Below are 24,211 nucleotides of genomic sequence, written 5' to 3' on the forward strand. Positions count from 1 at the left end.
ATATATTTTAAAGGTTAATATTTTAAAAATCTTCTATCTTAGTGGTAATTGAGTCCCTGAAAGGCCTACCTCCAGTAAATGAGGACAGCATCCTTTTTAAAGAAGATCGGCATGCAGCAGGAAAGGTGTGTGAAATATAAAATCTGTTAATTTTATTGCCATTGGTTACGTAAAATAATGTTTAACTTACTTTGCTAGCCCTTTAATTTAGTGTCACTATTTTTGCATGTTTTTAAATGCTAAACATACGCATCTTTCATTTGACTGTATACATAAACTAAAATCATTATTTCTAATACGTGAGAGGAGAAAAAAGTGTTTTTATAAAACTGAGTTTCTGGGAAGAAGGGGGGTGCATGCATCAGATCATGTGTGACTCTTACCTTTTTAAAAGTTATATCTGTCATAATAAATGAAACATCAGGTTTTTTGTGTTGTCCCTTTGGTAGCATTTCTGTGTAGTCATTTTCACTCTTACCATTTCTCCCTCTTGTTTATGTGGGAACTGGATAGCAATGAGGGAAGAAAGGTGCTATAAAATTGTATGCTGATGATGGAGGGGCTTCAGTGATCCCGTGCAGATCTACAGGTGTTCCGTGGAATGGTGAAAAGAAATTTGTGCTAGAAGTGGGTGGGGAATGATTATAAGTGAGAAATCACTTTGCCCCCTTCAATCTCATATGAATGCCATAATTGCTATGGTCAGCCTGTTGCTCTGGCTTAGTGACTATTGAATTCCTTATGCAAAGTTGAACTTGAATGTGGGTGTCTCAAATGACAGGTGAGTGTCTTAACTCCCAAGCTATTGGCATCCCTGGTTTGAGATTTTTTTTTTTCCTGGTTGAAACCAGAAAATCCATCCTGGAACTGAGTAATACAACAAAAATTTCTTTGAAACAGATTAATTTAACTTCTGATGAATTGGTGTTTTCCAATGGATAAACAGTGATGCTGAAAAGAACACCCAAACATATGCAGTAGTGCCTTCTCATTCAGTATGTGTGCTATGCAGTCCCCTACTTTAGCTAGCTTTGGACAGCATAAGCCACTGGTATCTTCTTACTCTTCTCCAGACCTTTCCAGAAACTCACTCCTAGGGAAACTAGTCCTTCAGAATTCTTCTGTTCGGTAAGTGAGAGGACTTCTGTCAAGCTTAACCCCTACATGGCTCCTTGTAATTTCACTTCTTTACTATATGTGTGTTTCTGGACACATGTGACCTGGTCTTTTCTCCACTGAATTTCAGTATGAGGCCAGCCTGCTTGTCGAGACTTCATTCAGCCTTCAGTGTTGCTTCAGCGCTCAGTGAAAACTTTGAAGCCATCTAATTGGAGAAAAAAATAAGTGGCTATTTCAGATTAAATTATACTTTCCCTAACCATTCGGCGGTGGGTTGCTAAAATTTGACCTTTTGACCTCTATGTAGTCCCAGTTCTTGTGATACTTTTTAAAGTCAGTAATATTCCGCTTACAACAGCTTCATTTGATAGATAAAGCAAGATTCACTGCTTTGCTGTTTTAGGTGGTGGCTGGTAGCATTAGCTGGTCTTTTGTTAATCTCCAGGTGGCATGGCTTTGAGCAAGCTTCCAGCTTCTTGGGGGAAGAGCACAGGGCTGAGCTTCCACCTCAGATGGCAGTGACAATTCGCTCATGTGCCACTCTTGACGTGCGTGCCCGGGGTTGTTCACCCCTGTTTTCTGGCCACTTGAAAAGAAAATTGTATCTGTTTTATGCAGGGAAGGAAATGATTCTCTAAGTACTTTTCTTTAAAAATTGCTACCTTCCCGTTGAATAATAACATTGTATGCTGTATTGCTATCAGAAGCCAGAAATGAAAAGCCCAAGAATCTGTAAAGTAAGTTCTCCTTTGAGTGGTCTCTGCGAGTGCTCCACTCAGGTGTCTGAGCGTCCTGGCACTGGCAATCGGAATGCAGGGCCCAGCCACTCTGAGCTGTGGCTGTGCCCTGGGGCTACGTCTACCCTACAGCACTGTCAACAGTAATGTCTGTTGACAGAAACTGTCGACCAGAGTGCAGCCACACAGAAAGCAGATCAACGGCGCAATCTGCTTCCTGCCCTCTGTCAACAGAATGACTATTCAGAAGCTCTGCAAACAGGGCTCCCCGGTGAACCAGAAGCCCTTTCTGTCGACAGAAGTGTCTACACTACGCTTCTGTCAACGGAGTTATGCCTCAGATTTATGAGGGATAACTCTGAGGCAAAAGCAGAGTTCTGTTGAGATTCTGTTGACAGAAGGCTTTGAGGGTAGATGCTCCCTGAGTTCTGTCGACAGCAGGCCCCAGTGTAGGCACAGCCTGGCAGTCCTGAGCTGCTGCTGCTCTGAGGAGTGTGCACTCAGCACTTTAGTGTTCTTGTCTGCCTGTCTTTACTAGGCTAGAGCCTTTTATTTGCCTGAGGGGGACTAGGGGTGTGTGGAGATGGGGGTCACTGAGCATATGGGGTGTTCTTGAGTGAACCGTGTTTTTGTTTCATCGTTTACACAGTACAGCAATTATTTCAGTTCAGCGCTTCATTGCTTCTTGGTTTCTTTGTGCGCTGTCTACATCATCCACACAGCAATGTTGGCTAAGGCAGCTGCTGCTACTCCAGCTGTGACCTTTATATCCTCTAAACCACCGAAGAGTGAATGCAGATGCTAACAGGGAATCCCCCTCCCCCAAGAGAGGATGATTCTATGATACCAAGTTGGCTCCATTTCCTGGTGGGGCTCCAGACAAGAGCTTGCCGGGACTGCTGTCTCTTACCAGATCTTGTGACTTTGGGGAGGTGGTATGACCAAACAAGTGGGCAAGCCTAAGCCAAATGTGGCTCAAAAATCTAAAGCTGTGGCTCTGATGGCACAAACTGCGCTCTGCCACTGGCAAAAACAGCAGGGTGAACAGAGCCCCATGCTTGGTCTTGTCAGATCATACACTTATCCTGCTGCCTGACAAGGTAAGTGTCCACTGCTGCAGTACTATCTGTGCCTTGCTCTTACCCCTTTTACCTTCTGGGAACAGTTAAGGGTAACCACTTTGGTTTTGGTACTGATGCTTCTCCATCACTGGTCAGGCTGTATCTGTCCAACATGACCGCCCCTGCATCCTACCTACACAGTCAGGAGGAAGCGATGTTTGCCAAGTGTTGTCTCACCTGGGCATCCCTCCCCTAGCAAAGGGACGTGTCAGGTATGATCATTTACAGAATCATACAACACTAGAACTGGAAGGGACCTTGAGAGGTCGTTGTGTCCAGTCCCCTGCCCTCATGGCAGGACCAAGCAATGTCTAGGCTATCTCTGGTAGATGTCTGTCTAACCTGCTCTCAATATCTCTAGTGATGGATATTTCACAACCTTCCTAGGTAGTCTATTTCAGTGTTTAACCATCCTGATAGTTAAGATTTTCCTAATGTCCAACCTAAACCTCCCTGACTGCAGTTTAAGCACATTGTTCCTTGTCTTATCCTCAGTGGCCGAGGAGAATGATTTTTCTCCCTCCTCCTTAACGCTCTTTAGGTACTTGAAAATAGCTATCATGTCCCCTCTGTCTTTTTTTTTTTTTTTTTTAAACTAAACAACCCAGTTCTTTTTAGTCTTCCCTCATAGCTCATGTTCTCTAGACCTTTAATCATTCTTGTTGCTCTTCTCTGGACCTTCTCCAGTTTCTCCACATCTTTCATGAAATGTGATGCCTAGAACTGGACACAGCTACTCCAATTGAGGCCTTACGAGCACTGAGAGTGGAAGAATGACTTCCCATATCTTGCTCTTAACACTCCTGTTAATGCATACCAGAATCGTGTTTGCTTTCTTTGCGACTGCATCATGCTGTTGACTCATTTAGCTTGTGGTCTGCTATAACCCCTAAATCCCTTTCTGCGGTACTCCTTCCTAGACAGTCACTTCCCATTTTGTATATATGAAGCTGATTATTCCTTCCTAAAATAGAGTACTTTGCATTTGTCCTTATTAAACTTCATCCTGTTTACCTCAAACCATTTCTCCAGTTTGTCCAGATCATTTTGAATTTTGACGCTATCCACCAAAGCAGTTGCAACCACTTCCAATTTGGTATTCTGTGCAAACTTAAGCATAATCTCTTGCCATTATCTAAGTAGTTGATGAGAATATTGACTGGAACTGGTCCCAAAACACTCCTGTGGAACCCTTCTTGTTATACACTTCCAGCATGAGTGCAAACCATTAATAACTACTCTCTGAGAATGGTTATCCAGCTAGCTATGCACCCACATTATAACAGCCCCATCTAAGTTGTATTTGCCTTCTTTCTTTGTTTGTAAAGATCACACAAGATCATATCACACGCCTTATGAAAGTCTAGGTATACCACATCTTCTACTTCTCCCTTATCCACAAGACTTGTTATCCTGTCAAAGAAAACTATCAGATAACTGGCTGGTCTGTTGTTTTTTTTTCTCCCTTTTTACATATGGGTACTATATTTGCCCTTCTGGAATCTCTCCTGACTTCCAGGACTTTTCAGAGATGATAGCTGAAGGTTCTGATACCTACTATATCAGATCCTTGAGTATTCTAGGATGCATTTCATCAGGCCCTGGTGCAGCCATCTGATTTTTTCGAAGTCATTTTTAACTTTGTTCTTTTATTCTCTGATCTAACCCCCTTCCCTCTAGCATTCACCATGTTAGGCATTTCTGCATCAGGCTTCTTGGTGAAGACCGAAACAAACAAGTCGTTAAGCACATCTGCCATTTCCAAGTTTCCTGTTACTGTTTTTCCCTCCTCACTGAGTAGTGGATCTACCCTATCTTTGGTCTTCCTCTTGCTTCTGATATATTTATAGAATGTCGTCTTGTTACCCTTTATGTGTCTAGAGGCTTCGGTGTCTCCCTGGCCAGGGGCAACCACCTGTAATGTCCATGCCTTTTGCCTGGCCCTACTAGGATCCTTGGGGACCTCTCGGAACACACTAACAGCAGCAACAATGTCAACGTGCTGCTCAGCCCTTTTCGATGCACACTTCAGGCATATCTTTGGATGTGTCTGAAGATCAAACTGAGTCTGACCAGTCCCTCAGTGATCATGACTCCCATGATTCATCACACACTCATTTGCAGTTTTCCTCCACTGAGGATATGCTGAGGCCACTGCTTCCTTCTACAGGTGATGGCTTCAAATTATTTCAGTATCTCTTTGAACAGGGGGTTGACATGCTAGAGATTTCACGAGGGTTGTAGCCCCATATCCAACATAAACTCACCAGCATACTCCATGCTATGCTGCCAGTAAAACTGGCGTTGCCCTTGTGGATCCAGCTAAACACGTGTCTCAAACACCAGTCACCATTTTACCAGTGCACAATAAGGCAGACAGAAAACGTCATCTCGCATGGTGCAGAGTTCCTCTTTACACACCCCCTTTTAATTCCCTCATGGTTACTGCTGCCAACCAGAGGGATGAACCAATTTTAACTAAATCTGCTCCACCTGATAAGGAGTGGAAGCGACTTGATAGCATGGGTAGAAAGGCCTTTTCCTCTGCTTTCCTCCAGCTACTTATATCAAATTATACAGCATTACTGGTGAAATTATACACCCTATGCATTTGAAGAAATGTCTACCTTTATTTAATACATTCCAGATCATAAAAGCAGTTTACAGCCAATACTAATGAGGGCTCATTCATAGTGGGGACAGCCTTACAGGCCTCCCTTGAGTCCGCTGACACTGCTGCATGTTCCTGAGCAGTGGCAATGGTTATGAGGAGAGCCTCATGGCTCCAGGTTTCTAGCTTCCTTTAGGTAAGTCTCACAAATGTGAAAGACTTTACTTTGGAGAGTAACAATTCCCGCGGAGTCCACAGATGCTTCATTGCACTCCCTTGAGTGGGGTGGTGTGGGGGGAAATCTCCACAGCTGCCCTTCAGATGCTTGGCATTCAGGTCCCTGTGTAAATGGAAACAAAATAAGAATTATACTTACACAGTGAAGGAGCTATTTCACTTCCAGCATTTCACTGATTTGTCTTCTGCCTCTGAACAATATAGATGTAAATGTAGATGCTAACAGGGAATCCTTCACCCAACGGAGGACAGTCCCCAACTCCAAGCCTGTTCTATTCCCCGTGAGGGCCTCGGAAAAGACCCTTCAAGGGCTGCCATCACCTAGTGCGTCCCAGAGGTCACAGGACCTGGTGTCAATACCCAAACATCTGGGCAAACCTAAGATTAACTTACCTCTGTCCAGGCTCCTTCCCCACTGGCACTTTTGAGCACAGAAAGCGGCAGCCCGCAGAAACTCGAACACCTTACATATACACGGGCTTTACTTGAAAACTTCCCATGGTCACGGATCCCCTGGACCCTGAATGGTAGGCTGCTACCATCCTAGTCCTTGGAGATCTCTTTAACTCAGGCAGGCATAGTGGGGAATGCCCCCTGGGGGGGAAACTCCAGCTTTGGTCTCCTCTCTACAGAGAGGTTGAGGAACAACAAGCTGTAACTTGATAGCTATGTAGCCGAAGGCACATACAGACAGGTTCAGGACACCTCAGCTATCAAATAGCTTGCTTAAAAAAAAAAAAACTTATTCACAAAACAAGGAGAAAAAATCCTGGGGTTGCACTTGGAGAAATCTATTTCCCTGGGATTCAGCTTAAAAGTTACAGGGGGGAAAAGCATCAATCAAAACAACAAAAGAGAACAGAGCAGCAAACAGAACAAGGTAACAAGCAAACAGCCAGCCCAACCATATTCAAAATAACCATAACCTGATCGTGTCTAGCTATACACTTCCCTTTTACGTACACCTCTATGGCTGATTTTGAGACAGTCAGGATATTTAAGATTTTCATTCCAATTGCCTGGGAGATATTTTCTCCCTCTCTCTCTCTGCCGTCCCAGCAGACAAAAAGCTCTGAAAACTAAATTGTTCTCAGTTCAAAAAGAGTAACTCTGCTCCCATTGGCTCACCTGGACTCAAGTTACCTCAGGAAGAGATTAACCGCTTCCCTACTCATTCGTGACAGGCTCAAAAACCGAAAACTGGCACAAACACCATGCCCTGCTGTTGGCTAAATAGCAGATTTAACAAAGCCCCACGCTTGACCCTGTTAGCATGTGCACCTATCCTGCCATATGGCAAGGTAGAGGGTTCACAACTGTCTGGCAACTCGTAACCTTCAGGATGCTTATTTCCATGTTCCCCTGTTCAGGAAATGACTCCGTTTTAAGGTGGGTGGGTAACACTTCCAGTACATGGTACTTCACTTCACTCTTTCTGCTGCACCCAGGATATTCTCTAAGGTGCTGGCAGTAGTGCCAGCTCATCTGCACAAGCAGAAAGCATGTGCATCTTCTCATATCATGATGACTGCCTGATTAAGAAGGGACTCTCTGGGAAACACCCAAGCACAGTTTGTAAACAAGTAAAGCACAGGTAGCAGAGTAAAGTAATGCTTTCCTAGATACGCTTACCAGGCCACCCTTTGAACCACTGGCCACTATGCCACAACAGTACCAGTCTGTGAAGGTGGCTTTTATAGTGGCAGTCACATCAGCAAGAAGGGTAGCAAAAATTGCAACCCTTGTGGCAGATGCTCCTTTCACCAGAGAGACAGTCGTACTCAAGCCCCGTCCAAAGTTTCTCCCAAAAGTTTTATAACCAGTTTTAACATATATGAACCCATCTACTAATCTAGTTATTTCCCAGAACCTTTCGCCTCCTCCAAGGGGGCTATATTCCTTGCCCTGGATGCAAGGCAGGCAGTTGCATTCTGCCTTAAGAGAAGTAGAGCAACCAGACAGTCGAACAGACTCTTTTTGTGGCGTAGTCAGGGCCTTGTTCATGAACATCTGTTTTGGCACAACACCTGTCCAAGTGGATTGCAGTTCCATACGCACAGCATACTAACTCAGGGATTTTTATCTGGATTAGATTCTTGGTTACAGGGGGGACAAAAGAAAAAAGTAACTAGCTCAGATACAACTGCCAAGCCCCAAAACAATGGAAACAAAAACCTTATGCACTTTTCCCTACTCTCAAATTCTGAGGGGAATCAGAAACAGTCCAGGGAATCTATTCTGGAAGAGCTCATTTCATCCATCCATCTGTGGAAAAATCCCCCTCATTTCTCTCCATTTTCTAATAAAGGAGAGATGCCGCTGTGCTTCAGTTTCAGGTATGAGTTTTCCCTCCTGACTCTTGTTGGCTCTTTGCCACTTACTCCCAATGCCCTCCCTCAAAGGCAGATTAGCTTAGCCCTTTCTTACCTTTCCAGGTCAGTTTAGGCTTGGGTGACCAACCAGTTAAGGACAAAGAGCCACAGATAGATACAGTGCAAAGGGCCACATATTTTTCATTTTATCTATCTAGATGTATCTACCTAGACACAGATAGTATAACTATATATAATAGGTGGCTGCATGCCCTTCTCTATAGGCAGGCACTCCCCCATTCTAACCCAATCCCCCTCTTCTCCCCAGAACTGGGCACCCCTAGTCCCTCGCCTGTCCCTTGGAGCCAGCGCCCCTCCCCCAGAGCAACTACCGCTGTTGCCGTGCACTTCCCCCCACCAAGTGGTGGGACGTGTGCGGAATAGCACACGGCTCAGAGGAGGAGCTATGTTCAATGGCTCAAAGAGCTGGAGGTTGGTCACCTCTGGATTAGGCTTTCTTTTGCATCTCCCATTCATAACACCCCCTTATAGTAGCCTTGCATTCCTTTTTGGGGATTTGAATTCATAAGAACAAGGTTAAATTCAAATTTGTTGAGAGAATTTATTTTGTAGTGTAGATGCAGCCTTAGATGTTTGGTTTATCCACGTTCTTCATGTAACTTTTCATCAGTTTCAGGTAATGTTTACCTGGAGCTACACAGTTGATTGAAAGCATTTGCTACTATCTTATGCTTCAGCTAATATCTGGTTTGGGGCTTACTGTATTCAGTCCCTAGTAGCTAAGCTCTTTTCCTTGGTTCTTCATCTTTCCTTTGCCTTAGGGTGACCACCTGTCCTGTTTTCGGTGGGATAGTCCTGTATTTGGGACTCCCTGACTTATTTTGTCCCTTTTTATAAAAATCACAGAATCACAGGGCTGGAAGAGACCTCAGGATGTCATCCAGTCCAGCCCCCTGCTTAAAGCAGGATCAACCCCCACTAAGTCATCCCAGCCAGGACCTTGTCCAGCTGGGACTTGAAAACCTCGAGGGATGGAGAATCCACCACCTCTCTAGGCAACGCATTCCAATGCTTCACCACCTGCCTGGTGAAGTAGTTTTTCCTAATATCTAACCTATACCTTTCCCTATTCAACTTCAGACCATTACTCCTTGTTCTGACACCTCTGAGAACAGTTCCTCACCCTCCTTTTTAGAGCTCCCCTTCAGGAAGTTGAAGGCTGCTATTAAATCACCTCTGTCTTCTCTTCTGTAAGCTAAACAAGCCCACATCCCTCAGCTTATCCTCACAGGTCTTGTGCTCCAGACCCTTAATCATTTTTGTTGCCCTTCGCTGAACCTGCTCCAGCAAATTCACATCCTTTTCATATTGAGGGGCCCAAAACTGGACACACTATTCCAGATGTGGCCTCACCAGTGCCGAATAAAGAGGAATAACTACTTCTCTAGATCTGCTCAAAATGCTCCTCCTAATGCACCCTAGTATGCCATTAGCCTTCTTGGCTACAAGGGCACACTGTTGACTCATATCCAGTCTTCTGTCCATCATACCCCTAGTTCCCTTTCCATCGTACTGCTGCTGAGCCAGTCGGTCCCCAGCCTGTAACAATGTTTGGGATTCTTCCACCCCAGGTGTAGGACTCTACACTTCTCCTCCTTATTGCACCGCATCAGATTTCTTTTGGTCCGGTCCTCCAATTTATCCAGGTCCCTCTGGATTCTCTCTCTACCCTCCAACGACTCTACCTCTCCCCCTAGTTTTGTGTCATCCGCAAACCTGCTGAGGGTGCAATCCAGTCCCTCGTGCAGGTCATTAATAAAGGATGTTGAATAACACTGGCCCCAGAACCGAGCCTTGTGGCATTCCGCTTGAAACAGACCACCAGCCAGTTATTGAGCCATTGACCAGTACCCATTGGGCCCGACCATCAAGCCAGCTTTCTATTCATCTTATAGTCCAAGGAACCAATCCATATTTCCTTAGTTTATAGACAAGAATGTTTTTGGCGACTGTATCAAAAGCCTTGCTGAAGTCAAAGCACGTCCATATCCACAGACGACCAAGCAGGGTTCAGAAAAGATAGAAGTACCATACAACAGATATTGGCACTAAGACTGATACCGGAGAAAGCTCGACGAAAGAACAAAAACGTATGCACTTGCTTCGTTGCTTTTCAAAAGGCATTTGACATTATAGATCAGAAAGTGACTTGGCTGGTGTTGGAGTTATACGGAGCGGATAGCAGACTAATACGGTTGTTTGAAAGATACCAATGATAATGCAGAGGCAGTGGTGAGAACATGTGGGGAGTTGAGAAGTTGGTTTAAAACAAGTAGAGGTACGAGACAAGGAGATCCAATATCACCAAGTATCTTCATTGTACATCTGGAGAGAGTGATGGACAAGATCAAAGAGGTAGAAGGGATATCTGCATGGGAAAAGAATTTAACTTGAGGTTCGTGGATGATATAGTCATCATTGAGGAAGATGAGGAGAAGCTAGGGAAAACATTGCGGGTGTTAAAGAAGGGAAGCAGTTCGGACTGATTTATGAACATAGTTAAAACAAAAACAATGGTATTTGGAGAAAAGGAAATGGGAAGGAAGATCAGTGTGGATGGTATTGAACTACAAAATGTAGAGAAGCTCACATATCTGGGGAGCAACATAATGTATGATCTAGACTGTAAGAAGGAAATAGCGACTAGAACAGTGAAAACGAGCGAGTTTGAAGGCGATGGGTAAGATCTGGAGAAGCAAAGTAATTAGCTTAAGAATGAAGCTGGGCATTTCTTGAAAATGTGTGTAGTCAGCAGTATGTTGTACGGATGTGAGACATGGGCGATAAAAGATTTGAAAAGAAAAATATTGGGGTTCAAAAGGAGTTGTTATAGAAAGATTCTGAGAATAGGGTGGATGCAGAAGGTCACCAATGACAAATTATATAGGAAAATACAGCTGAAAGAGAACCTGCTGCAGAAGGTTATAAAACGGAAGCTACACCTATTTGGACATATTTGCAGAATGAACAACGAATGAAAAATCTAGACCCTAGTATTCGGCATAATGGATGGTTCGAATGGGAGAGGCAGACTTCACAGAGAATGGATAGATGATGTAATAAATTGGTGCGGAGCTAGTCTACAGAAACTAAGCCACTCTGCACTGGATAGGGAAAGATAGACGGAAATAGTGAGAGAGGCATCAGACACCAACGGGCGCTGAGCCCATGGTGGTTGATGATGATGATGAGGATCATGTGTAACCTTGTGAGGTGGGAAATGTGAAAGCTGGGACTCAGCAATGTGCCACATGATGGGATTTTGGAACAAAGTATGTTAAATGGTTTTCCTGAAGAACGTCTAGGGTGCAGTAAATGCAAATTCTCAACCACTGATTTATGTGAAAAATTCCATACTTTTGAACCTATGCCCTGAGGAGTGGGTCATGGTCATGAGATCAAGAGCACAGTCCAAAGCAGTATAAAAGACGGGAAGAACTATTTGTCGTGGTTGCAGTTCTGAATCTAAAATACTTATGAACTGGTAACCCTTGGGGAAAGCCCAGTTGTGGGTTTTGAAGGTCTGATAACTGCAGAGATTGCAGTCAAGGTGATCTCTGGTAAACTTTTTAATATACACAGAGGTTCTTTTATTGTTTTCATTGGATTCTCTGTAATGCTTGCACTTTAATAAATGTGTTTTCTTAGAAAACTATACAGTAACTTGTGGCTGTGGGCAGTTGCAGAGTTCATAACTCCTGGGAGAAAGCAAAGTGCGCTTGCTAGCCCTGTGCACAATCTGGTCTGTTGGGAGTATCACAGTGTAGGCTGGGAGCCATGCAGCTTGGGAGAAGAGGAGGGAAATTCATTCAGGGGAGAGAGTGCAGCAGTTTTTTCTGTCTATGAAAGGTCCTGGCTAATGTAATGACTGAGTTCTATAATGTAGAGTGCTTGGCTGGAGGTGGGGAGTATAAATGCCTTGTCCAGAATTTTGACAAGCAATATGTTAAAATAGAGACTAAAAGTAAGAAAGGAAAGCGAGGAGATGATGAAGCAAAAAAAGGACAGGTAGTAGAGTGAGTCCAAGCAGCAGGAGGGGATAAATTGCGATGGGTGGAGTTAAGAATATGTTAGCAATTGGGAGAACTTTTGCATTTAGAGAGAGCCCGCTTCTGCTGTAGAGGTGACCGGGTTAGCTATGGAGGAAGAAAATTACCTTTTAGTAGTGATATTTGCAGAAGACAGGCCATGTTTCTGTCAAACAACTCATCCAAAAAAAAAAAAATCTGAAATCTCAACATGCAGAAAATTGTGTGTTTTTATAGACACAATAGCTAATGTTGTCATGATTAATAACTAGTATTACTACTTTACATTTAAAATTTCACAGTTGTCTTTCTCCTTTGTGGTAGTTTGTTCAGCTAAATTGTATCTTTCTTTCAGGTGTTTGAGATATTTGGTCCTGTTCTGCATCCCTTCTACGTGTTACAGTTGAATAGTCCTGAACATATTGAAGCAAAAGGTATTAATATCAAAGATACCCTGTATTTTGCACCATCAGTGAAGGATTTCACGCAGTATGTATTCACAGAGAAACTAAAACAGTGAGTCTCTAACTTATTACAATATTAGTGTAATGTATAATGCAGCTAAACAAAGCAGAGTAACTTAAAATAACCAGGCTAGGAACCAAAAACTAAACTAAACTAAAATAAAAATAAAATAAAATTTGGCACTGCTTGCTTTGATAAAGATATTCTAATTTGATACTTTGCTCTGATATTTTTGGCTATGCCCACACAGCACCCTAAACTTGAAATAAGATCCACAATTTGCTGTATGCAAATTGTGTATTTTATTTTGAGTTTATTTCGATATAGGCTATTTCGGATAATGCTCTGTTTTGAAGCATTGCCTACTCCTGCAACGAGGACTAAAGGGATACTGAAATAGTGTCCGTTATTTCAAAATAACAGGCATGTTTCAAAGATGCAGAGTAACTCTTTTGGGATGGAAATAGCTCTGCCATGTAGATATAGCTTTTGCAGACATTTGTTTTCTTGCAGAAACTCTGGGGGTGAAGGGTTTTTTTTTCTGTTACCCCAAATGCAGGAGTTACATTCCATCATTAAAGCAATTTGGCCATCTTCTGCTGCTGAGGAATAATTGATTGTGCTTGGCACACAACAGAAAGCAGGTTTTCCCTCTTAGTATTTGTGTTTTATCATAGTTGGTGTTGAGTACCTAACAATTTTATCCTCCCGATTCCTGCGTGAGGTTTGAAAATGCTCTCTCTGATTTTACAGGGCAGGGAATTAAGGCACATGGTGACTCACCCAAGGTCATGTAAGAAGTCTGCTGCCAGAGCAGGAATTGAGTCCCAGTGCAGTGCCCTAACCTGTAGACTATATTATAAGCACTTAAGGATCACAGTATGAAATGTGTGCTGCTATGAGAATCATAACTCATTTTGATTCTTATGGCATGTTGTGTCTGCATAATATGTGTATCTCAGCAGAAGTGTAATTAGCAATAATTGTTATAATTTTTCTTTACTCAAAATACCCACAAAATTGATAATCTACTTGTGTATTTCAGTTATTTCTATTTCAAGTTTTACATAAAGTGGTCAGAAAAGCTTGTTTATATTACTTTTGGGCAGATTACCATGCAAAGTGTTAAGGATTATGATAGCTAAAACAATTTGTTTGAAAACCTGTCATTTTCAGTTAAAGCCCAATTGCTGTCTTGACCATGATTGACATTTGGACTTTGACAGCCCCAGGAGCCTTTGGGAGAGCTGACAGATGCTTGGATTTGTCTGGATAAATTTCAGATCAGATCTTCAGAAATTCCAATGTATTGACTTGTTTCCAAGCCACGTGTTATAAAAACACACACTAATAACACTGTAGAACTTGCCACTGTTGATTTTTTTTTTCCTGACCTTCCACATTTTCATATGTACTGTTTGTTTAGTGTACTTCTGTTTAGTTCTTATCTAAAACTTCGCAAAGTTTCACAACAATAACCGCCATAAATTCAAATAACCTCCTTTTTAACTTTTTCTACTCTTGCATGCTATGCTATTCCATTGCCAAAACGGGTCTCTAGGAAAGAAAGGACAGCCACAGGTACCCTAGTTTATTGAAACAATTTGGGTTTAAAAACATTTGAAAAAGTACTCGCCCAAAGCATAAGGACCTTCATTTTTCACTCAGAGCAGGAACATTATAAAAATGGTGATTAGAGACAGCATCATCTACCAATCTGTGAAATATGTTTCTAACCAGCTAGAAACAGTTTGAAAAACAAGATTTTATCTACATATAGTTTATTCAAGGTGCCATCTGTTTATATTAGTGGATTTTCTGTAAAATATTTATTTCGGGTAAAGTTATAGAATTGGGAATTTCTTGCTAGCAAGTGAATTAGGTTGCTATGAAAAGTGTCTCAAAATCTGTATCCAATTTTTTTTAGGGAGAAAGGATCTGATGCATCATGGATGAATGATCAAGAACCACCCCCTGAGGTAATGTGGTGATGGTGGTGTGGGTTTTTTTTTAAGGTGGCTCACTTGGTGTCCACTTTGACATAGTCTTCAATGCCAGTGGAGGCGATAACTCATCCAGTGTTTGACTTTCTTGTGGCTCCCTCAGACAACTTGGTACACTCTTGCTTCTTGCATGTGGCCAGGAAAGCAGACAAATTGTCAGATATCTGTGGTGCAGTTTTCATAGTTTTGTATGCACCTTGAGTCTAATTCACAAGTAGTGGTTGCTTCTCGCAGCAGGTTGAGTTTTGGACAGGCACATTCTGCCTCTGCTGATAGGGGAAGAAAAAGTCTCCTGGGAGAGAAAAATGTTCTCTTCTTCCCCTTCTGGTATTAAGGTGGCAAATGACCAAGCTGTTGTGGCCTGTTGTAAATGACACCTGTGGGAAAAGATGTCACTGTGTGGGCCAAAAAGAAGCAGGCATATTCGATCCTAATGGTCAAATTGTGGCAAAGCGCTGCTGTGGGTTTCGTTTGACACCTTGAACTCCTGTTAGAGCACTGGCGTCTACTAATACTCTGACAAAACATGTTTGGCTTTGTTCCTCCCCTTTTACGTTGGGTACTAGAATTAAAGGAGAAGATCACCCTTGAGAAGTGGGTGATGTTTTTAGTGAACGAGAACTGAAGGAGATGATTGATTACCTGCTCTTGGGGTTTTATTCCTTCTACTAGGAAGACCCCTTTTTCTCTTCCTTTCTTTTATCTGAGTAGTATCTGCAATTGTCTTCTGCTTGTTTCCCATCAAATCAACAGCTCCAGCAGGGTATGTCATTCCAGAGCCAACATAAAAAGTGTTTGTTTTTTAAAATGAAGGCCTAAACTTAAGCAAATAAGAAGCAGTCCTCTGGTATTGTAAAGACTAATGAATTTATTACATAATGAACTTTTGTGGACAAGACCCACTTCATCAGATTCAGTGGGGAGGAAGGATGGGGAAAAAGGGCAGGGGTTATCTGTCAGTAGAAGAAACAAATTAAATTAAGTGGGACGGCTGCCATTCCAGCAAATATCAAAGGTGAGGAAATTTGCCGTTTTTAAATGCGTAAGATAATTGAGATCCCTGTTAAAGCCTAATTTAAAAGTGTCAGATTTGCAAATTAATTCCAGTTCAGATGTCTCTTTCTGTAATCTTGTGAGAAAATCCATTTGTAGAAGAATGACAACTTATAAATCCTTTGAATGTCCAGGGAGGTTAAAGTGTTCCCCTACATGTTTATATGTATTCCAATTCCTAATGTTGGATTTATGTCCAGTTTGTCCAATGTACATGGCAGACAGGCATTGCTGGCACATGGCATATATCACACTAGTGTGCAAGCATATGAGCCTCTGATGGCGTGGCTACTGTTAGGTCCAATGATGATGTGGTGTAGATATGCAGACAGAACTGGCAACAAGATTTGTTAGTCCATGGACCTGTTTCTGTGGCATGGTGTGTGGCTGGGTATTTTCTTGCATTTGGGCTGCTGTCGACAGGAGAAGATAGCCTGTCTCCCAAGGCCTGAGGATGTGAGGGGTCTTGGTGAGGGTTAGGGAGAACTCAGGGAACATGACCCCCCACCATATGGACTTGATCTGTGAAGAGAGGGACCAAGTGAGAACACCCTCTGTCGATTTTTGTTTTGTCAACTTTTAGGTCTCAACATAAACTTTTTGTCATCAAAACTTGGTAGTGTAGGCATAGCCACATTGTTCAAACTGTTTTTAATAGTTTTCTTGTGACTTGATCTGTTCATTTTTCTCTCAAACCTGATTATCATGTAATTTCTTAAGCATGCAGAGTTCCATTTTATGTTTGTTAAACCCTATCAGACAGCAACACAAAATAGAAAAGCTTCTATCAGGCCTTTGCAACCAATATGCTGGGAAACTAAGCATTCATAAGTTAGGAAATAATATAATGGTTGTGCTACCTTAATTCAGATCCCTTGTACATGTGCATTATTATAGTTATTGAATTTCACTGTTTTTACAAAGGACCTCTGTAAGGCATTCTAAAGGTTAAAATGTTGATTTTTAAACTTAACAGTTTTTGATAATTTATCTAATATGTTTTTCTCCTTTGCTAAGGCCTTAGATTTCAGTGATGATGAAATGGAGAGGCAGGCAAAACAGAAGAAAAAGAAACCTCAGAATCAAGAAAGAAAGAAACCCAGAACAGAAATAAATGAATCAAGTGAGTAGATACCACAGAGAAAATAAATGTTTTAACTTCCTGTCCTTCCCTTGTTTAATATTGGAGTTTTGGTACTATTCATCATAAAATCTTTCAGTTCTTCTAAAAGTTGTAGTGTAAAGACACATAAGGGCACATTTCTTAAAGTGTTTGATACATATAAGCACACTGTTTTATGAGGAGTTGTTGCTAAGTTATCACTTTATCTATGCAACTAAACATAAGCATCAGTGGCACACGTAAAGAGTTTTGTAAATTGTGATTTTTTTTTTTTTTTTTAACCTCCAATCTAGTGAAAAAGTAAATCTGCAGCAGTCGTGTCCAGTTGAAACTTACCTGATTGCCACAGCCCCGTACCTCTAGCCAGCTGCCACTTAAGATTGCTCACTTGGCGTGAGCTGCCTGGGGACGGAGGTGCCTCCACTGCTGCCACATCATGCCTGTCCTACCATGTGGTGGAGCATGTGCAGAGAGCATCCGGGGGCACCCCACATGTGTGGCTCTCCTGTGCTGTGCTTCACCACGCTGCGCTGCCCCATTTGTCACGTGGGTAATGGGGAGCATATTGGACACCACAGATCTACAGAGTTAATGGGCTTGTTGAAACAGGGCTAGGAGTAGAACTTATTTCTTTGCTCCTTAAATGACCGGAGGTGTGAGGGTAGCTATGATGAGCCATTGCAAAAAGAGTAATGACTGACTAGACAATATATACCAAAACTGACAGACTGCATAGAGCTGCATCACAGCCACCTTGGCTGGAAGGAAAGCATTGCCATAGTACAGCACCAGTGAGTGGAGACAGCAGACTCTTCCCATTAAATGAAAAGATCTAATCTTAATGAGACATTAGTTCACTTCACCAATCAAATCCTAATGTTGCAATTATGGCGTCCATAGATTTTAATTTACGTTTGTCAAACAAATTGCACAGACTTATACTGTGATCCTGCAGAGTTTTCTACCCTGTATACTTTCAGACTTTAGGATGGATTTTGCAAGAATGTTGACTTACACCAAGGAAAGATTGTGTCTTTTTTTTTTGCTCTCTTTCCCGCCCCTTCTCTGTTATAACCCATTAAAGAGCCCATAGGCTGGCCAGGATTGTGCTGCAACTGACATTTAAATACTCTACTTTTCCAGTAAAGAAATGAGCCCACTTACTAGCTTTGATTGCCCACTGCTGCTGTGTACCAAACACTGAATTAGTTGACAATGTTTAATGCTGAGCAGTAACTGGGCCTTTGACTCTTTGGGCCCATTTATTCAATCTAAACTAGTACCTCTTCAACCACCATTATGTAGTGTGTGTGCGTGCACGATTTAATATTAAGTGTGTGTATAATCTTCCACACAGTTTTGTGTTTTAAAAACTAAAAAAAAAAACCTCCAACTAAAAAAACCAAACATTTGAACTATAAGGTATATTTTGAATATCTGAAATTAGTAAATGTTCTTTGGGATTAGTGTGGTCAATAAATTACCACTTGCAAAGAAAATGTTAAATGAACTCCATTCTAAGGCAAAGGTTATTTGTTTTGGAATGATGCTAAAGTAACAGTGTTTATTGGGTTATCCTTATAGGAGTTGAAGATTTGAAAATTTAAAATATTGGCTCTGTCCTCCTCTATGTACTGTATTTAAATTATTAATATCTCACTCTGAAGTTTTCTTTACCATAAAATTTAAGAGTTTTATGAATATTAAAAAATATAAAACTGAAGATGTAAAATTTATGTTCTGAGTCTGCAGGAGTTTTAAGATTTCTCAATGGAACACTGCTAAGATTAAACTCGATAGATTGCTTCTACTGTAAGATACTGCACGCAATAGCAATCTTTCTCAAGGAACCCTCTTAGAAAGGGTGTATAAAAATCATCTTTAGAATGTGGTGAAAGTAGACAATCATGTAATTTTTCAACAAGTTGGACAGAAGCAATACCTTAAGTTAAGCTATGACAACCTGTACTCTACATCCACTAAGCAAATTGGGGATGTTAATGGTTAATTGGAAAGTCTTCCCCTAAATGGAATGGGGCCCATTGCATGTGTAGGTGGGGGTGTGCTCCAGCCTGGAGCAGCCCTCATCCATGGTGGTCCAGGGTGTGCCACTGACAAGGGCACTTCAGCCTGGCCAGACCAGCCTTTATCCCTGGTGGGTCTGACTCAGAAGCTGTCAAGATCCCAGAACTTGAAAGATGTCAGGCTGGTACAGGGAGAGAGTACTAAATGATACCATCAGCACCAGCTGAATCTTGAATACTTTTGAGGATGTTAGACTTTGTCAACCACTTGATGCTACTGTGTGTTTTATTTCCTCACCTTACTACTACTTTACCCTATCTCTCTCCTTTTGGCTTGTTTCTAACAGAAGTCTGGCTTCGCTAGCCAAGACTGCACATTTCATAGCACTGCAAAGTTGAGGTTGCAAATGACAACACCAGGGAGAGATGCTGCATTTTCTAGCATGGCTGTTCTGTCCTCCTGTTTTATGTTTTTATCTTCTAGGAAACAAGATCAGACTTCCACACTTGCAGCAATAATGGCTCCAACCTATCACACTTTTACCATCTTTGATACCAGCTAAAAATTGTCAGATAAGGGATTTTGTCTTTCCAAAAACTCTTCAGCTCAAGGGATAAGGGACAAGGGATGTTCTTAAAATTAAAGCCTTACTTAACACTTCATTTTAAATAATTTTTTCCTTCTTTTCTTGCACTTATCTACTCCAAGCACATCCAGGGCACAATGATTAGCTGATCTATGTGTTGTCCCTGTAGCGGTCAAGCTGTGAGAGGGAGGGGGAAGTGCAAGGACAGGGTGTGAATCAGCCAATTCGTGGAACTCTGGAGGTTCTGGGAGGGGCAGGGATGGGGATGCACTGGGAACAAAGGCATGGAAGAGGCTAGGCATGGATTTCATATTGTCAAGTGTAAATGTTTCTTCTTTATTTTGAAGTTGATGGTTCTAATATGAGCATGATTAAAGCATTTCTACTTGTTTTGATATATCCAGCATGCCATGTATTAACATATATTGAGTCTTATTCTTGGGGTCATGGTTAGTACACATGACTGACAAATAAGTCAGATGATAAAAAGCAAGTATAGTCCTTGACTTTGTTTAAATAAAGATTGTGTATTTATATTCGTATGCTCTTAAAGTATTAGAGGTTTTGGTTGGCTGGCTGGTTTATGGAAAGCAGACCACCACCTGCTTTGTGAAGCTTTCAGAATAAGCTATTTTATAGTCCAAGTTCCGAAATTTAAATATCAATATTGAAAGAAATAGTAATTCTGTGTATATCTTTAAGGTGAAAATAATGGAGTTCAGCATCAGCCTGTGCAGCAGCCTACTTCAAATTATTCAAGAAGATATCATGGCAGAGAATTTAACCCTGGCTTCTCAAGGGGTAGATTTCCTCATCCATCTGTTAATCCAAGCTTCTCAAGACCACAACTTAGACCACCACACTTGTACCCTTCAGATCACAGGCTACATCAAGAATCGTCAGTGTTTCCACAGCCTCTGAGACCAGGAAATCCCATGATGCCACACTATCCCTTTCCTCCTCCAGGATTTGGACCTGTTGGTAATGATATGCATCACTTTCCACCCCCAAATCTAAACATGTGGACAGGACCCAACCTGCACTCTAACATGTATACTCCACCATTCCCATTTCCACCACCGCCCCCACCACCTCCTGCTTCTCCAAATGGCCAGTTTGAACCTTACTGTTAGATGAATATTTTCATGACTGAGTGCATAATGAGCTATAGATCCTGGAAACCATGACTTCCCTACTCACACACATCCTTATTTTTTGTAATTTCTCTTTATTTTTTCACAGAGGGATCTTAAATTATAAGAGAACAAATTTGAAGTTCTGATGGGCAAATAGCTGTAGCCTTATAGAATGTTATACAGCAATATACATACAAAGTCTGGCTTTTTTTTTTTTTTTTTTGGAAGTCCATCTTTTTTAAAAAAACAAAAAAAAAAAACCTGAATGTATTGAATGATGAACTTTGATAGTATGTAGTGTTTGAATATCCCAAGAATTAATAAACATTATTGTTGCATCATAATAGTCCGTTTTATAGCAACTTTTGAACTAGCATTTATATAAAGTATCAGGCAGAGGGACAAGAGAAAATATTTGTTCTTGAGATGAACATAAGGATATATTGACTGACGTAGCAATACAATAGTTAAAAGAAAAAAGCATATATCTTAGGTTGTTATAGCTTAACTGAAGCTATTGTTTCTGTCAACCTTGGAAAAAATTACACAGTTCTGTCTACTTTCATCACATTCTCAAGATATTTATATACCCTTTCTAAGAGGGTTCTGTGAGAGAGATTTCAACTGCATGCAGTATCTCGAGTGACCATATTGCATTAGGTTTATGATTGGTTTGTGTCACTGTGGGCCAGGGATTTTATGTAGCTCCACTGCAGGAATGTTACCACAGCTCCTTCAGGAAATAAAAAACAGCAGGAGGGTGATTTAAGGCAAACAACTCAGGTTGTAAATGCTTCCAGAGATTTAGCAGCCCAGAGAAGGATTGGGTATGCTGGTCAACCCCCCCAGGCCCCCCAAGAGCAATAAGGGCTTTTGATACAAAAATGATAAGTTTATAATTTCAGTGGGCCAGCTTTCTGATCCAATAAATAATAGGACCTCTGCCCACCACATTGTCTTGTGGCAGGGTGAAATAGACTTTAACTCAGAAGGGACCCACGATACAGATGAAGTCTGAAAAGCTTTTACAGTGTGTGGGAACTTTTTTGTTTTTGTTCTCTCTGTAGTGCTTTTATCTTCAGAATAAATATACTTTGGTTTGTAAAAGCTGGTTGGTAACTAACACTCTTGTAGTCCTTGGAGTAAGTTTAACCACAGGCAGTAGATCAGTGAGACTTGACAGGGAAATCACAGCGATGTGAAGAACTTCAAGCCTAAATCCCTGGTCTGGAGGAAGAGGAAAAAGCATAGTTAACCCTGAAACTATGCCAGTTTTATCACTGCTGAAATGAGGTTTTTATATTCTGTTTCTGAGAACTTGCATTATAACTGTTTGTTAAACAAATGTTCTCTCCATGTGTGAAATAACTAAATCTTGAATAACTTGCTGATTGAACCACTCAGGAAAAACAGGTGACTGGCTGCTCTTGTGACTGAATTGGACTCATCAGTTTATCTGCATTATGAAGTTAATATAAAAACCAAGTTGTTTAAGAACAAAGCTATAATTTATTAATGTAAACTTGACTCAGGAACATTTGGAAGTAAATCTGTTGGGCTAGACACTTATGGGAACCATATTGTCAGGAAATGGCCTACATCAGAACCAGTCTCTGGGTACCTAGGACTTGACACTACCATGTTGCATGACAGACACTTAAAATTATAATACTTAGGGACAAACCTGGGGGTGGAGGGATAGTCAGTCATTCAATTTAAAAATAAATAAATAAATAAAAACAAACACGGGCATCAACACTTACCATGGACTCTGGGTGTCAATGTATGGACATGTTGCTGACCCCGAAGGTGTCCTAATGAGCATACCTGGTCTGCACTGAGCTACCTCACTGGCTACACTGACTTATTGGAAGGATAAGCAGGTGAGCATTTAAGCCCAGCATAGTTCAGCAGCTGTTCAAATCAGTCATGAATGGCTGTGACAGCTCTTGCTCCTGCCATCTTCTCTTCCTGAACTAGCTTTAAAACCATGGGAAATCTATGGTATTAATGTAATTGTGTATCTGTCACAGAATTGTATGTAACTTCTTTAAGAGATTGACGAATTCAGTCACTAGAATACACAGGAAATTTCAAAATACCTTTTGGAACAATACATGTAAATTGTATTTTTCTAAGATTTCCTGGGTGGTGTTTAGGGGAATGCCAATGACCCACTTTGAAGGCAGCCTTTTGAAGCTATGCCCTTGTGAGGAAAACTCAGTTTGCTAATTGATCTGGAGTTTCAGGAACAGATGATGACCTCTGAAAAATATAGACTAAAGGATGTTCTGGATATGCTTGTTGTCTGACTCCTGAGAGTGGGTGATCTTGCTGGACTACTGAGAGAAATACAGGCACTGTTGCTGTGACCGATGACAAATGGATTAATTCATTCCCACAAATAAAGAATCCCACTTCTGCATTGGATGTGAACTTAGTTATTTAACTGCCTTATGAACCCTCCATTTCATCCATAAACTAATTGCGCTAGTCTACACTTATTTAAGAAATCAAGATTTTTTTGTAGCTGCAGCCGCAGGGTTGGATGACTGGCGGTATTAATGGCAGACACTTATGTGTTTCTTTTACATTAAAAAAAAAAAAGGCTTCCTTGTGACCCCATCATAAGTTTTTAACCCAGAAGATCCTGTTAATGTCCACATCAGTTAGGTTATAAATCTCCCTGTGGCTCTTTCCCCCCTCCCCACCAAAAAAAAATACTCCTGAACATTCTAGACTGGAATCTACTCTACATACTCCAGATACTTGAAAGGTGTTGGCCTTGTCTTTGAACCAAACTGTGTGTCTTAAAGCTGGGGTGAGCAAATTTTTTATGTTGGGCCGCATTTTTCATCTCTGCAAGTAGCAGCCCTCCTTCCCCCTGCCCCAACTTGGCTAGTGTAATCCAAACCAATGAAAATTCCAGTTATTCATATGAAAAACTAAATAAATAAAAAAGCTGATTTTGGCATCTGTAAGACATACGTAGAATGTAAAAAGTTCATTAATTGGAATATAAATGTGAATACACATACATAAAAACAGTAACATATTTCAACATTTTTAATGAGCTGGATGTGCCTGAGACTGGGTAGCTGATTCTGCTGCTGCTCCCCCTCCCCCTGGCACTTTGCACACCCCTGGCTTAGAGTGTCTGAGACTTTAATTAGCACAGAAAGGAGAAAGGCTTACAATTTCCACCCACAGATTTTTCAGAATGGGTTTTCTGGTTGCGTCCTTACTTTTAGTATGACTCTAACATTGAGTATGTCTACACAGCAGTGTTATTTCAAAATAATCCACTGCAGAATAGACATTCTGAGCTACCATATTTTGAAAAAGCACACACAAATGCTTTTCAGAATAGCACATGTGGCCCCATAGGGCCTATTTTGAAATAGTGCCGTTGGATGCCATTATGGCTTACTTTGAAATATTGCTGTTCTGTGTCTTAACAGCGCCTGTTTTGAAATAGGCCTTATTCCTCCTGCAATGAGACTTACAAAACTTGTAATAACACACCCACTATTTCAAATTTATTTCAAAATAGTATATGCCTAATGTAGACTCT

General features: G+C 41.3%; 1 protein-coding gene across 1 annotated transcript in view; it reads left to right on the top strand.

The window, feature by feature from the left end:
• NAF1 (nuclear assembly factor 1 ribonucleoprotein) overlaps positions 1 to 23,062 on the top strand; it is a 58,169-nt gene extending 35,107 nt beyond the window's left edge. The window contains 6 exon segments of the mRNA XM_074993108.1: positions 43 to 125; positions 12,602 to 12,762; positions 14,639 to 14,690; positions 16,785 to 16,890; positions 20,204 to 20,628; positions 20,631 to 23,062. Of these exon segments, the coding sequence (XP_074849209.1) occupies positions 43 to 125; positions 12,602 to 12,762; positions 14,639 to 14,690; positions 16,785 to 16,890; positions 20,204 to 20,628; positions 20,631 to 20,654 (851 nt within the window). The 3' untranslated portion in view covers positions 20,655 to 23,062.
• Positions 23,063 to 24,211: the final 1,149 nt, after the last annotated feature.

The sequence above is a fragment of the Carettochelys insculpta genome, chromosome 4, assembly GCF_033958435.1.
Source record: "Carettochelys insculpta isolate YL-2023 chromosome 4, ASM3395843v1, whole genome shotgun sequence".
NCBI lineage: Eukaryota > Metazoa > Chordata > Testudines > Carettochelyidae > Carettochelys > Carettochelys insculpta.